This window comes from Gossypium raimondii, chromosome 8, assembly GCF_025698545.1.
Source record: "Gossypium raimondii isolate GPD5lz chromosome 8, ASM2569854v1, whole genome shotgun sequence".
NCBI classification, from domain to species: Eukaryota; Viridiplantae; Streptophyta; class Magnoliopsida; order Malvales; family Malvaceae; genus Gossypium; species Gossypium raimondii.
The window spans coordinates 51,350,001-51,363,394 of record NC_068572.1 but is presented as its reverse complement, the minus strand read 5'-3'; the positions used below and the strand labels follow the sequence as shown (position 1 = coordinate 51,363,394).

At 34.8% G+C, this 13,394-nt stretch overlaps 2 protein-coding genes across 6 annotated transcripts; both read left to right on the top strand.

Annotated features, from left to right (window-relative positions):
- Positions 1–1,890: 1,890 nt before the first annotated feature.
- LOC105792011 (histone-lysine N-methyltransferase, H3 lysine-9 specific SUVH6) lies at positions 1,891–6,873 on the top strand. 3 transcript variants are annotated; one of them, XM_052634941.1, is made up of 4 exons: positions 1,891–2,005; positions 2,710–5,914; positions 6,148–6,290; positions 6,719–6,873. In XM_052634941.1, exon 2 carries the CDS (start codon positions 2,744–2,746, stop codon positions 5,858–5,860), a length of 3,117 nt encoding a protein of 1,038 aa, XP_052490901.1. In that variant the 5' UTR covers positions 1,891–2,005; positions 2,710–2,743; the 3' UTR covers positions 5,861–5,914; positions 6,148–6,290; positions 6,719–6,873. The 3 variants fall into 3 exon arrangements, with proteins under 3 accessions (XP_052490901.1, XP_052490900.1, XP_012475819.1); XM_052634940.1 differs by having other exon boundaries at positions 6,148–6,389; XM_012620365.2 differs by lacking the exon at positions 6,719–6,873 and having other exon boundaries at positions 6,148–6,639.
- Positions 6,874–9,245: 2,372 nt separating this feature from the next.
- On the top strand, positions 9,246–10,648 carry LOC105792009 (uncharacterized). Of its 3 annotated transcripts, none has more exons than XM_012620358.2 (3): positions 9,250–9,953; positions 10,027–10,179; positions 10,508–10,648. In XM_012620358.2, exons 1-3 carry the CDS (start codon positions 9,762–9,764, stop codon positions 10,565–10,567), a joined length of 405 nt encoding a protein of 134 aa, XP_012475812.1. In that variant the 5' UTR covers positions 9,250–9,761; the 3' UTR covers positions 10,568–10,648. The 3 variants fall into 3 exon arrangements, 1 of the variants encoding a protein (XP_012475812.1); XR_008198344.1 differs by having other exon boundaries at positions 9,251–9,953; positions 10,074–10,179; XR_001133164.2 differs by having other exon boundaries at positions 9,246–9,953; positions 10,074–10,648.
- Positions 10,649–13,394: the final 2,746 nt, after the last annotated feature.

Sequence of the window (13,394 nt, the reverse complement as noted above, 5' to 3'; positions counted from 1 at the left end):
TCACCTTTTCACTCACGTTGGAAGGATAATAAATTTCCTTCTTTTATACTACCATTTTCTAAATAAAATAATAATAAATATCTAAGTAAAATATTAATAAAATAATATTTAACTAATTACTTAAAAAATCACCAAAATATCATCAACATCATCATTACATTCAAGAATTCTCCCTCTTGCTAATTGACCATTTTACCCTTTATGATCTTTCAAAATTTTATCCTTGAATCATCAATAATTTGGTAAAATTTACGATTTAGTCCCTCACAATTCTTCACTTATTCAATTTGGTCCCTGCATCTAATTCCATATCTTAGTAAATTGGATTATTTTCACTTTTGGTCCTTCAAGTTTCTCATTTTTACACTTCGATTCCCTAAAATTTGAACATTTATACTTGAGCCAAAACTTTTCACATATTTACGATTTAGTCCCTTCCTTAATACATCATGTCATGCTTCTTAATTTAACTCTCTTTTGATATATTGCAACTTTCATTTTCTTTGATATTATACCTTATTTCGGTAAAATTTTATCTCATATTATTTACAACCAAGGGGGTTTTGAGGATGTTACCGTCAAATGTTATTAACTTATTACATATAAATTATTAAATTATTATTTTTTAATGAGTTGTTGTTGTGTTCTAGAAAAATAATATGATGTGTGAATTTTAGTTTAATTAGTCGATTTTAGTTATGATTGTTTTGATCCTTAGTTTATTTATATTATAATAGTTTGATTCTACTTTATGATTGTTTGAACTTGTATTTGTATTTTGGTTAGATTGTATTTATAAAACTTAAAAAAAAACAATGTTACTCAATTTTACTAAAATATAAGGCTTAAGTTCACATTTGGTACTTGAACTGGACACATCTTTTTTTTTCTAATTTGATGCCTAGACTTTTTAACCCAATTTAGTACTTGAACTTGATATTTTTTTCTAATTTGGTACTTAAACTTTCTTTTAGGTTAATTTGGTACCTAAACTTATCAAATGTCATACAAAGTACCTAAAAACTAATGATGTTAATTTTTTTACAAGGGATGAAATAGCTAATATATGGTTGACATGTGACAATTGACTTGAAATTTAATAGTAAGAATTATTTCATTTATTTGGAGTTTTCTATGTTTCACTAAACAATATGCTCGAATTTTAGTTTTCATTGGGGTTGAGGTTATTTTGTTTTTTAATGCCATGAATGATTCAAGAGGGATTACATGCTTTAAAGTATAGTTTGATCTTCACAAAGCCCTCAATTCCACAAAAAATATTGTCAGTATTAGAGGAACTGTGTTAAAAAATTATGCTTTGAGGTATGTTTAACGAATTAATATTGAATAAGAAAATATAAATTTTAAAACCCAAAAGAAAGAAATTCATTATTTTAAGATAAAAATAAATATAAAAGTAATTAAACATTTAAAATATAAAAAGGAAAAAAATTATGTCATCTAGTATATGTGGGTCATACATAAATTAATTTTACTAGTCATAAAAATAAAATTATTGGTATATTGAAGTAATCTATATAACGTCTAGGCCTTATGAACTTAAATTTTTTAAGTACCAAATTTGGTAATTTGATACACTTTTTTAACACATTTGGCATTTTTTCTAATTTGGTATTTTGAAGTAATTTATATAATATCAAATATCAAATTGGATAAAAAATTAGGTACCAAATTAGTAAAAGTGAAAAAACCCTAATGCGAAATTAGAAAAACGTGTCAAGGTGATATTCAAGCCAAAATATAAGGATTAAGTTTTAAAAAGATTAAAATAGAGAAATTAATTCTCCATTTTTTTGTAAAGTAAAGGATGAAATTTAAAATTAAACCATATATTTTTTAATTTGCTGTTTGACCCTTTTAAAGTTAAAAGAAAAAATGAAACTGAAGAGCAGAAGAACAACTCTCTCTCGTTTTCGACAATTTCTCTCATCTTCTTCCTACACTTTGGTCTATAAGTGGCCATATGGTTTGAAGATAATTCATGGTGATTATTCCATCCTAATTGTATATAATTTATAATTTCTTTCTTTTCTCATTTTATCTCACCTTTTCTAAATTCCCTTTCAGGTTTTTCTTACTTCTCTTAATTCGATTGCAAATTATTATGGATTTTGATGTGTGTTATTATTATTATTATTTGTTTTAAATGATTTTATAATGAAAAAAAGAATCACCTTTGAAATATGTTTTCCCATTTTTATGAAGATCGAGCTTCGACTCTCTGAGTCTGGTTTCCAAAAAGAGTTCTGGAAAACATTATACATGGAAAAAGAAAAAAAAAATTTCTTGACTGTCTTTAGGTCCTCGAGAGGTTACGAGAAAAGAGACTCATGAAGCGCATTATTATTTTATCGCTGTGTTTTTTCCTCCTCTGCTACTGTTTGGTTGGATACGAAGTTTGAATTTCATCCTTGGGATTTACTATTTGCTTCGTTTCCCCCCATGTTTTTGATTGACATGTTCTTCAGTATCGGGGCATAGCTTTAGGTTATTTGGTGGCTTGATTTGATTGTTAAGATAGCTCTTTTTGCTAGTTTGAGAAACTAAAGTCCCATGGGCATTAGGTTAGTTTTCATTATTTTCTGATTTTAGCTTTATTCATGGTTAGAGAATAGAGAATTAGGTTAGTTTTTGTTTAATCTTTGAGCTAATAGCAGCTGAATGATATTAATATTATTGTTTTCTTAGGTTGTTTTTGTGCAATTCTAATTTATGAGTTGAAATGGGGGTTTCCGATAATATGTTGCATAAAGAGATATCAATGGTGGCAAGTAGTAGCCATTCTGAGGGAAGATCAGGAAGGGTGCCAACTGAAAATGGACACGTAGCCCCTGCCCCCAGATTTAAGCAGCGTAAAGTTTCGGCTGTTCGGGATTTTCCGCCAGGGTGCGGCAGGGTGGCTGCACCAATCACTAGACCAAGTGAGCAAGCACAAGGACTGGTAGTATCCGAGTCTGAAAACCCAGCATCATTGCCTGATTCTGTAGAGAGAGTTCAGTGTGAAACAAAGGTTTCAGAAGAATCTGAAAATGCGACTAGTTCAGTAAATGAAGTTTCTGGTTCGCAGAAGGATTTGCCTGAGGAGAATGCTGCATCAATCACTAGACCAAGTGAGCAAGCACAAGGGCAGGCAGTATCTGAGTCTGAAAACCCAGCATCATTGCCTGATTGTGTAGATAAGGTTCAGTGTGAAACAAAGTTTTCAGGAGAATCCAGAATTGCGACGAGTTCGGTAAATGAAGTTTCTGGTTCAGAGAAGGATTTGCCTGAGGAGAATGCTGCTATTTCTGAAGAGGAGGTTCCAGAAAATGGTGTGGAGTTCCATCCTGGTGAGAGCAGTTTAGCAAGAAACTATCGTCCTCGGAAAGGAGTCACTGTTGTTAGACACTTCCCTCCATTTTGTGGAAGAAATGCTCCACCTCTTAGTGATGAGGAGCGCATGAAATGGCTTACCTCTCTAAAGAACAAGGGTTTCAATCTAGATAAGTTTGTAAATAAAGAGAAGCCCTTGGAAAAGACCTTATGTACTGATGTGAGACAAGCGATAGAGGATGTTCAGGAAATATATGCTCTGGATGGTAAAGTAGAAGGTTGTTCTCCTAGGCTCCCTGTAGAAGAAATTCAAACTAAACCTGAAGAGTCAGCTTCTGAAAAAGTGGGAAAGCGGGGTGCTTATGAAGAAGCTTCTTCCAGGAATGATGTGGAGGAGGATGTGGAAAATACGAATGAAAACAACATCAAGCCTTCTTGTGAAAGTTTTCCAAATGAACCTGATAGCAACTCTGAGAAAGTAACTGAGACTAGGGATGATAGTAGAGGTTTGGAGGAAAATCCTATACGTGATATTGTAGTCTATGAAGGGGGAGATAGTTTTGAGAAAAAGCTTTCTGTTTCATCTGCTTTTGAGGGTCAATTGATGGAGGAGGATTGCATTTTTGTCAATGAAGAAGGCAACAGTTTTGAGAAAAAGCTTTCTGATTTATCTGCTTTTGGGGATCAATTGCTGGAGGAGAATCATGGGAGTCAAGAAATTTTATCAACTTCTCCTCATCGACAAGGGAAAATCAGCTTTAAAGCTGACCTGGCTGGTGGTTCATTAAAAAGAAAAAAGAGGAGCAATGCCACGACGAAGAGTTCTTCCAGAAAAAGGGCTCATCAAGGTCAGGTCATTGTTTGGAACAAGGAAGACTCCTTAGAGCAGGATGAGCTGCACAAAAATGATAATTTTGCTTGGAGATCATACAGTTATGATGTGAGTCTTCCGCCTTGCCCCAGTAGGTCGGATCATGATAATGATGAAATGACTACTCGGAACAAAGTGAGAGAGACATTACGCTTATTCCAAGCCATTTTTCGAAAGCTCTTACAGGAAGAAGAATCCAAGATGAAGGAAAAAGGAAAGGCTCCTAAGAGGATAGATATTCTAGCTGCAAAGATTCTCAAAGAAAAAGGGAAATATGTTAACACAGGCAAACAAATCATAGGACCTGTTCCTGGTATTGAAGTTGGTGATGAGTTTCAGTATTTTGTTGAGCTCAATCTTGTTGGCCTTCATCGCCAGAGTCAGGGTGGTATAGATTATGTAAAGCAAGGTGATAAGATAATTGCTACCAGTATTATAGCTTCCGGGGGCTATGAGAATGATTTGGATAATTCAGATGTCTTGTGTTACATGGGTCAGGGAGGAAATGTTATGCAGAAAGGCAAGCAACCAGAGGACCAAAAGCTTGAAAGAGGAAACCTTGCTTTGGCAAATAGCAGATTTGTCAAGAATCCAGTGAGGGTGATTCGTGGTGAAACAAAGTCTTCGTCTACTTTGTTGGAAGCTAGAGGTAAGACATATGTTTATGATGGACTTTATTCGGTGGAGGAGTTTAAGCAAGAACCAGGACCACATGGGAAGCTGGTCTACAAATATAAGTTGGTCAGAATTCCGGGTCAACCGGAGCTTACATGGAAAGTTGTCAAGAAATCTAAGGTGCGGGAGGGGCTCTGCGTACATGATATTTCACTAGGGAAGGAGGTAATCCCAATTTCTGCTATAAACACCATAGATAGTGAAAAACCTCCTCCATTTGAGTATGTATGCCACATGATCTACCCTGACTGGTGCCGCCCTATTCCTCCCAAAGGTTGTGGTTGCACTAAAGGATGTTCAGAATTAGGGAAATGTTCTTGTGTGATGAAGAATGAAGGAGAGATCCCGTATAACCATAATGGGGCCATTGTTGAAGCAAAGCCCCTTGTCTATGAATGTGGTCCTAATTGCAATTGTCCTCCTTCTTGCTATAATAGAGTCAGCCAACATGGCATAAAAATTCAGCTTGAAATCTTTAAAACTGAATCAAGAGGCTGGGGTGTTAGATCCCTAAATTCTATCTCCTCTGGAACTTTTATCTGTGAGTATGCTGGAGAGCTCCTCGAAGATAGGGAAGCTGAAGAAAGAAAAGGGAATGATGAGTATCTGTTTGATATTGGAAATAACATTGACAGTTCTCTCTGGGATGGTCTTTCAAACCTATTGCCTGATGCGCATTCAAGTTCTTGCCAAGTTGTACATGAAAGTGGTTTCACCATTGATGCTGCACGATGTGGCAATATTGGGAGATTCATAAACCACAGTTGTTCACCTAATTTATATGCACAAAATGTCCTTTATGACCATGAAGATACGAGAATCCCGCACATAATGTTCTTTGCAGCTGAGAATATTCCTCCTTTGCAAGAGTTGACATATCATTACAATTATATGATAGATCAGGTCCGTGATGAGAATGGTAACATAAAGAAGAAAATATGCTACTGTGGTTCTTCTGAGTGTACTGGTAGGCTGTATTAAGGCATGCCAGTAAAAACTGCTTGGATTCCTGAAGAAGCATTGAACATTTGCACTGTATGTGTTTTTTCCCTCATATCCTCTTCATTTATTAGGTATTTATGCATTGACTTAGTGTTATAATATATACATGTGCGTGTATGTATGTAGTTCTTAATCAAATTAGTGCTGTCTGTCATTTAATACTAATCCTTGTTGCTTGCTGGAAATTACAGTCATATGACACGATGTCATTTCTGCATATGTTAGTACCTGGCCTGCTAATGTTTCTGCTGCATTTTTTTTTGCAGGCATTTGAATATTCAGAGGCTTTACTATAAGCAAGCTTCTTGTTGGTGTTCAAATTTTGTGCTTGAAAAGACCAGATCGATCATCCATGCCATCAATTGCTGGGATCAATTTTGCATTTGAATATTCAGAGGCTTTACTATGAGTAAGCTTCTTGTTGGTGTTCAAATTTTGTGCTTGAAAAGACCAGATCGATCATCCATGCCATCAATTGCTGGGATCAATTTTGAGGAAACGGTTTTAGGTTCTTATTTTTCTCAGCTGTTTATGGTAGTTTTTTTTCTTTTAAAACTATTTGGCAAAATGCTTGTAGCAAGCATGCAAGGAAGGTTGGTTAATTGCAGTCTTGTATTAGGTTCTATCATCTAATGTTATGGATGTACTAGTCACTAAGCAAATTTGTATGCCCGTATCATGTTGATGTATTTTGTAGTTTCTTATGTGTTTAGGCTATTTTTATTTATATAAATTTTGATATCATCTACATTTTGAGATGATGGTTCTGTGTTTGTTTATTCTTTCACGTCATGTTTTAAGGTTTCTTTTTTAATGGCATTTTCTTTTTAATTGCAGAAAATGATCGAATTTCGACGTGAAATGTTCCCTTTCTCGACGCATTTGCCAGGGGATTTTGACCTGGATATTGCAAGGCTAACAATAGTTTTCAAGTGTATTAACAAAACTTCATGAATGCTACGGTGAATAAATTAACTTTTATTAATTTCAAATTTGTTTTTAGGAAAAGTACACCAACAATCATTAAACTTCGATTAAAATAACATTTCAGTCATTAAATTTTTAAAAGTGACAAACCAATCACTAATGTTTACAAAAAGTGATAAATTAGTCACCAGCGTTCATTTTTCGTTACAGACTTAACGGGACAGTTAACGTGGCCTATTATGATGCTTCATTGGACTTGACTGGATGTCCATTTAATGGATAATTAATTTTCACTGTATGATCCGAAAAAAATTAATTTAATGTGTCAAAAAAACCAACTAAAACATGAAAAGAAATTGAAGAGGCAAAAACAATTTCGTTAAAGGAAAAAAAAAATAATTCAGGAGAAAAGGGAAATCAATTGAAATTTATAGGGAACTGTTGGAGAAGGGATTGAAAATATTCGAAATTGGGAAATTATTGTGCAAATTTTCAAGATTGTCGGAATGGTTAATAGAAGAGAACTAGCCGAAGGTCTTTCATTGATTGTAACGGGTAAGTTTATCTTGAATTTGAGTTATTTTGGGTTTAAGAAGTACATGGTTCGGGCTTGGTATAGGGTTTAATAATGATTCTAATTTGGGTTCATCGTTTTTCGGTTTTAGGGGGATTTGGGTTTATGATTTTTTAGATTTGTTAGTTCAAATATGTTGTATTCGCTCGGGCCTGACAGGGTTATGCTTTTATGCGATCAATAATTATAAATTCCTGAGAACATCCATGAGTTTATGGTTTCTTGGTGTAAACTATTTGAATTGGAATTTATTTAAAAATTTGTTTAGGGTCGTAAGCTATTCTAATTTAATGGGAGTGAAACATGTTTTGATGTCATTTGTTTTGTGTCATGAAACAAGTTGTGGATGCATGCAAAATTTAGACAATGCACCAAATGTAGGAGGGTTAAACTTAGGGCACTGGAATTAATTGACGAAAGATTTATGAGTATCTATTGGAGCTTACGACCCAAAATGCTGGAACAACAACAATCTGTTATTTGGATAACAAATTGTTTCAAAGGATGTATGTCTGTCTGTAGGCATGCAAAGATAAGTATAATGTTGGTTGTAGAAGGATAATAGGTTTAGATTAATGTTTCTTAAAGGGCTACCTTGGTGGGTATCTATTGCCTCCACCAATGTCCCTCAAAACCATTGATCCAAAAAAAACCATAAGTTGGTTTTTCATTTCAACAACCACAATAAAATTACAAATAACAACACCATCAACCATATTTTTCTCTCCCTCCTTCTTGCATCTTCCATTGTCCTGACTTTTTTCAAAACACTCAATAACACAATTCATAAACGGGGCATCAATGGTAGATCAAACCAGGTGAAAAATGGCATGCATTTTGAAACCCACTCTTATACTTCTTGCACTCAAAAAACCTCATACCTGGATTTTCATTGGACCAAGAAGTCCTTAAATTGGTTGGGTTTCAACAGTAGCACACCGGATTCACAATGGGTATCTCTATTTCTTCTTCTTCTTCCAGCTAGGGTTCTTCTATTTAGCTGGTAATCCTTATAAACTGGTAAAAGGATTTGATATGGACATATGGTCATGTCCAACGTGGCACTCTAACGGGCCACGTTAGCTGTCCGTTACGTCTGTAATAGAAAAATGGCTCGAGTGACTGATTTGTCACTTTTAAAAGTTTGGTGACTGAAATATTATTTTAATCAAAGTTAGTGATTGCTGGTGTATTTTTCCCTTATTTTTAAGTTAGTATTTGATTCAATATTATTTGATGCATTATTAGTAGAACAAGTAGAGTTTAAATGATATCATGTGTTCTTTGTTATTATCTTTTTTTATTGTACTTGATAATAATTCATATTTAAAATTATGTGTATTTATTTTTTTTTATGTTAATTTTGTTTCTTTTGTTTGCCAATTGAGTTTCAGTTCAATTGGTATCATCATTATTGCCAGTGTAAAAAGATGTAGATTCAAGTGCGTTGAAGCGCATTATCCTCTTATTTAAGGGTTGGGGAGGGACTATGGGTAGTTTTAAGTATTATATCAAAAAAACAAAGACTAAAAATTGTGATGTTATACTCATATGAAATAAATAAATATTTTATTTTTTAGATATCAAGTAATCAAATATAAATATTTATATTATAAATAAAATAAACACAAAAAAATAATATTATTATGGAATATGATTTAATAATTTAAAAGAATTTTAAATAATTTTTTTTTGAGCAAAATTGAACTGGGCTTTATAAAACAATAGCATAGTGTACAGGAAATAAAGTTTTAAAGACCAAAGTCATTAGGGCGGCCCACTTACCATCCTAGCAAAATAACAGAGAAATAAATAAAAGAGGAAACTTTTGAAAAAAAACAAAACACCTAATTTAAAGCCCACTCCCTCGGGAAATTCATTATCCGTCCCATCAGCTATCATTCATAAGTGCCTGACGGTTTCACTTTCCTAAAAACCTCCTTTTCCATCCAAAGCAATGCTCCCCTGATTTCCAAAGAATCATTTCCGCTTCAAAACATTTTACTCCGACGTTTTGATTCCCATGGAGCAAACACTCATCTTCCTCACAAAGCTTCAGTCTGGTTCTCTGATCCATTCGTCTTCTAGCGTTTTGACTGCATGACTTGGTACCGCACCTTCCAGGTAAAACCCTTTCCTTTGCTTCAGACTTCCAGTGGCTATTATATCTGCCAAATTGCTTGCTGTGTGATGGACATGCTGAAATTTTATGGATTTGAACTCTCTCTGTATAGTCTTTATATCGTGTATGATGGAGCATATTTCTGATTTATCTCTGGATTTTGAAGTGCATTTCCTTATAACTGAAATCGAGTCCCCTTCAATAAAGATTTTATGTTCTTTCATTTCTAACCCCATTTTCACTGCCTCTAAACATGCATGTGCTTCTGCTGCGAAAGCCGAGTCAACATTCTCGTATATGGTCGCTCTGGAGGCGATCACTCTTTCCCTTCTGTTTCTGGCAACTATTCCCGAGCTTGCTCTAAAAGCCCCCAATTAAAACCCACATCAAAGTTGATTTTTATGTCTTCTCCAGGAGGCAGAACCCATGAGTCTCTGATAGGTGCCTTGGTAAGTCTGTTTTCCTCTAATCTATCCAGCTTCGTTATGTATTTTTGAATAAAGAAGGCAATATCTTTACTAGATTTCTTTATTTTTTTCATGCACATACTGGTTCCTCTCTGTCCGAAGGACCCAAAGGGATACGCAGATCATTCGCCTCTGGGGATTTGAGCAATCATCAAAAGCCCAAGCAAGCCATTCAAACCAGTCTGGAATAGATTTTGAAGTAACCATTGTAAGTTCACTAATTGCCATACTTCTATTGAAGCAGAGGACAATGAAGAAAAACATGTGTTATGTTTTCTACTGCTTCCCCGCATCTTGGGCAGTTTGTGTTTGTTACTAATCTCTTGAAATGTAGATTTGTTTTCGTAGGGATGTAATTTCTTGTGATGCGCTATACTGTAATCTGGATTTTAGAAGGGAGTTTTAGGCTCCATAGTTCTCGGTAGAAATTCCTAGTTAAGAGTTGTAATGTATTTAGCGTAAGAGTAGGAATACCCAATTGTAATAGTTTATAGGCGCTTCGCACTGAGAATACTCTCGATGGTTCACCCTTCCAGGCTACTTCATCTTCTTGTGGAATTGCTGCTAATGGGATACGAAGGATCCTGCCCACATAAACCGCATTAAATGTATTGGAGATTAGTTTGCCCCTCCATTCTCTTTTATTACTATCAATAAGCTCTGCAACATACTCCAAAGTACAATTATCAATTGGATGACTTAACCTGTAATTATCATAACCTGGTAACCATGCATGATTAAAAATGGAAACATTATCGCCCTCTCCCACTCTCCAACACGTTCCTTCCTGAAGCACTTTCTTCGTCGCCCATATACTCTTCCATGTGTAAGACGCATTTGTTTTTAAAGTAGGCTGCAAAAAATCCGAATTTGGGTAACTTTTGGCTTTAAGAACTGTTGCCAATAATGAATTTAGGTTCGTAATAAGTCTCCATCCTTGTTTTGCTAATAAGATTACATTAAAATTTGCCAAATCCCGAAAACCCAGGCCACCGTTTTACGTCAGATCACAACTTTCCCCACGTACACCAATGCAAACCCTTTTTTCCTTGAGATTCTTGCCACCAAAACCTGGCCATTATTCCTTCCATTTCGTCACATAGCAATTTTGAGAGTAGAAAGCACGCCATAGAATAGGTTGCGATGGATTGTAGAATTGCTTTGATGAAAACTTTTTTTCCTCCTAGCGTCAAGAATCGTGTGCTCTAGTTATCTATTTTCCTTTTCATATGATCCTTTAAGCTTTGAAAAGAGGCTTTTTTTCCCTTCTACTGACTACATTAGGGATGCCCAAATACTTTTCTAGGTTATTTGAGTATCTCACTCCCATATCTCTAGGTTATTTGAGTATCTCACTGCCATATCGTTGGATAATTGCAATCTTACATTTTCAGGAGTATTTGTACTAAAGAAAACCGTAGATTTGTCGAAATTTACACATTGCCCTGAGCAATTTTCGTTTTCTTTCAATATATTTTTCAAGGCAATTGCTCCTCTAGTTGTAGCTTCCCCGAAGAGTATGTAGTCATCGGCAAAATGTAGGTGTGAAATTGAAGGCCTACTTCGACTTGCTCTAACCCTTTTTAATTTCCCCTCCCTTTCAGTAAGACGCATACGAGTAGATAAACCTTCATTGCTAATCAGAAAGAGTTGCTAATCAGAAAGAGAAAATGGCTTAAAGGATCTTTTTGCCTTAGCCCTATTGTAGGTCGAAACTTGTCTCCTCACAGCGTGTATATTTACTAAATATGAAACAGTTGAAATGCATTTAGTCACAGTATCCACCCAAGCCTTTGCAAAACCCATTTTAGTCATCATTTCTTCCAAAAAACCCTATTCCACTCTGTTATAAGCTTTATTCATGTCTAATTTTAAGGCCATTAACCTTTTACTTCCTCACTTTTTTGACCAAAAGTATGCAATATTTCATATGCCAATAAGATATTATCTGATATTAGCTTGCCCGAGATGAAAGCACTTTGAGAACTGTCTATACATAAATCTAGGACCGTTTGTAAGCGGTTTGTCACAATTTATCCACCACCTTATATATGACATTACATAAGCTAATTGGCTGAAAACTAGTCATATTTAGAGGGTTTTGGGTCTTTAGGATTAGAACGATATTAGTAACATTTTAATTTTCTATGCTCTTTTTTCCATTAAGGACACTTAAGCAAAATAGACTAACATCCTTTCTTGTTAGCAATGTTGAAAGAAAATGGCCAGAAAATTGTCAATACCTGGTGCCTTAGTAGGTCTCATATCCTTTACCGCGACAAAAACTTTCTCATCTAATTAGGGTTTCGTAAGCTCGTTATTCATGTCATCAGATATACAGTTTTCAACCTATGATAAAATATGTTGCATATTAGATGCCCTTTTTTTATGTGAAAAGACCTTCGAAAAATCTTTTGCAATATACGCCATCTTGCTGTGATCCCTCGTGACCGTACCGTCTTTAGTCTCAAGATAATTGATTGTATTCCCTTTCTTACGTTGCGAAGCAAAGGAATGAAAGAATTTTGTGTTTTTATCTCCCGCCTTAAGCTAATTAATCCTCGCCCTTTGTTCCCAGTACAGTTTGTCCTTATCAGTTTTCTAATTTAATTGGATTTTTACATCAATTAAATCATTTAAAATTTTATTTTGTCGATCTGCTTTCTGTAAATCCTGTAACTTGCGGTACAGTTGCACTTTAAGTTCATTTTTTGTCCATTTGATACCTCGGCTCCATCCCAGCCTAGGCCTTCCAATTTTTGTAATAAATCCCTACTTGTCACACTCTAAATTCTTTAAACTTCCTACTTAAATGTCTCCTCCATCATCCACCAAGCTTCAAAATGAAAGTTTTTTTTGTTCCTCTTTGTACCTTCATGACCTAATTGAATTAGAAGGAGACTGATCAAAGAAGGAGTGTGGTAGATAACAAATTGAAGCATGTGTAAATTGCACTAGCCAACTTGTATTCGCCACTCCCCTATCAAGTCGCTCAATTATATTGGTTCCCGCGAATTTCCCCTTTCCCATGTAAATCATGGACCCAAAAAACCCACATCATAAATGACATATTCCGATAGTGTTTCCTGAAATTACTCTATTCGTTTTTCTTCTCTTTGTAATTTGCCCTTTTTTCTCAAATGCGTATAGAATTTCATTGAAGTCTCCACAAACTAACCATGAAATATCAAAATTCATACTCAATCTTCTTAATTCATTCTACGAGTCATTTCTCCCGTTTGCATATGGAGAATCGTAAAATCTCGTAAAACACCATTCTAATTGCTTCTTCTCTAACTTGACCATCACATCTATATAGTTGCTAGAAAAACTCCGTAATTTAATATCTGCTTCATCCTTCCATGCTAAACATAAATAATGATCACTAAACTAATTATAATTACGACAAAGGCAAGCGCACCT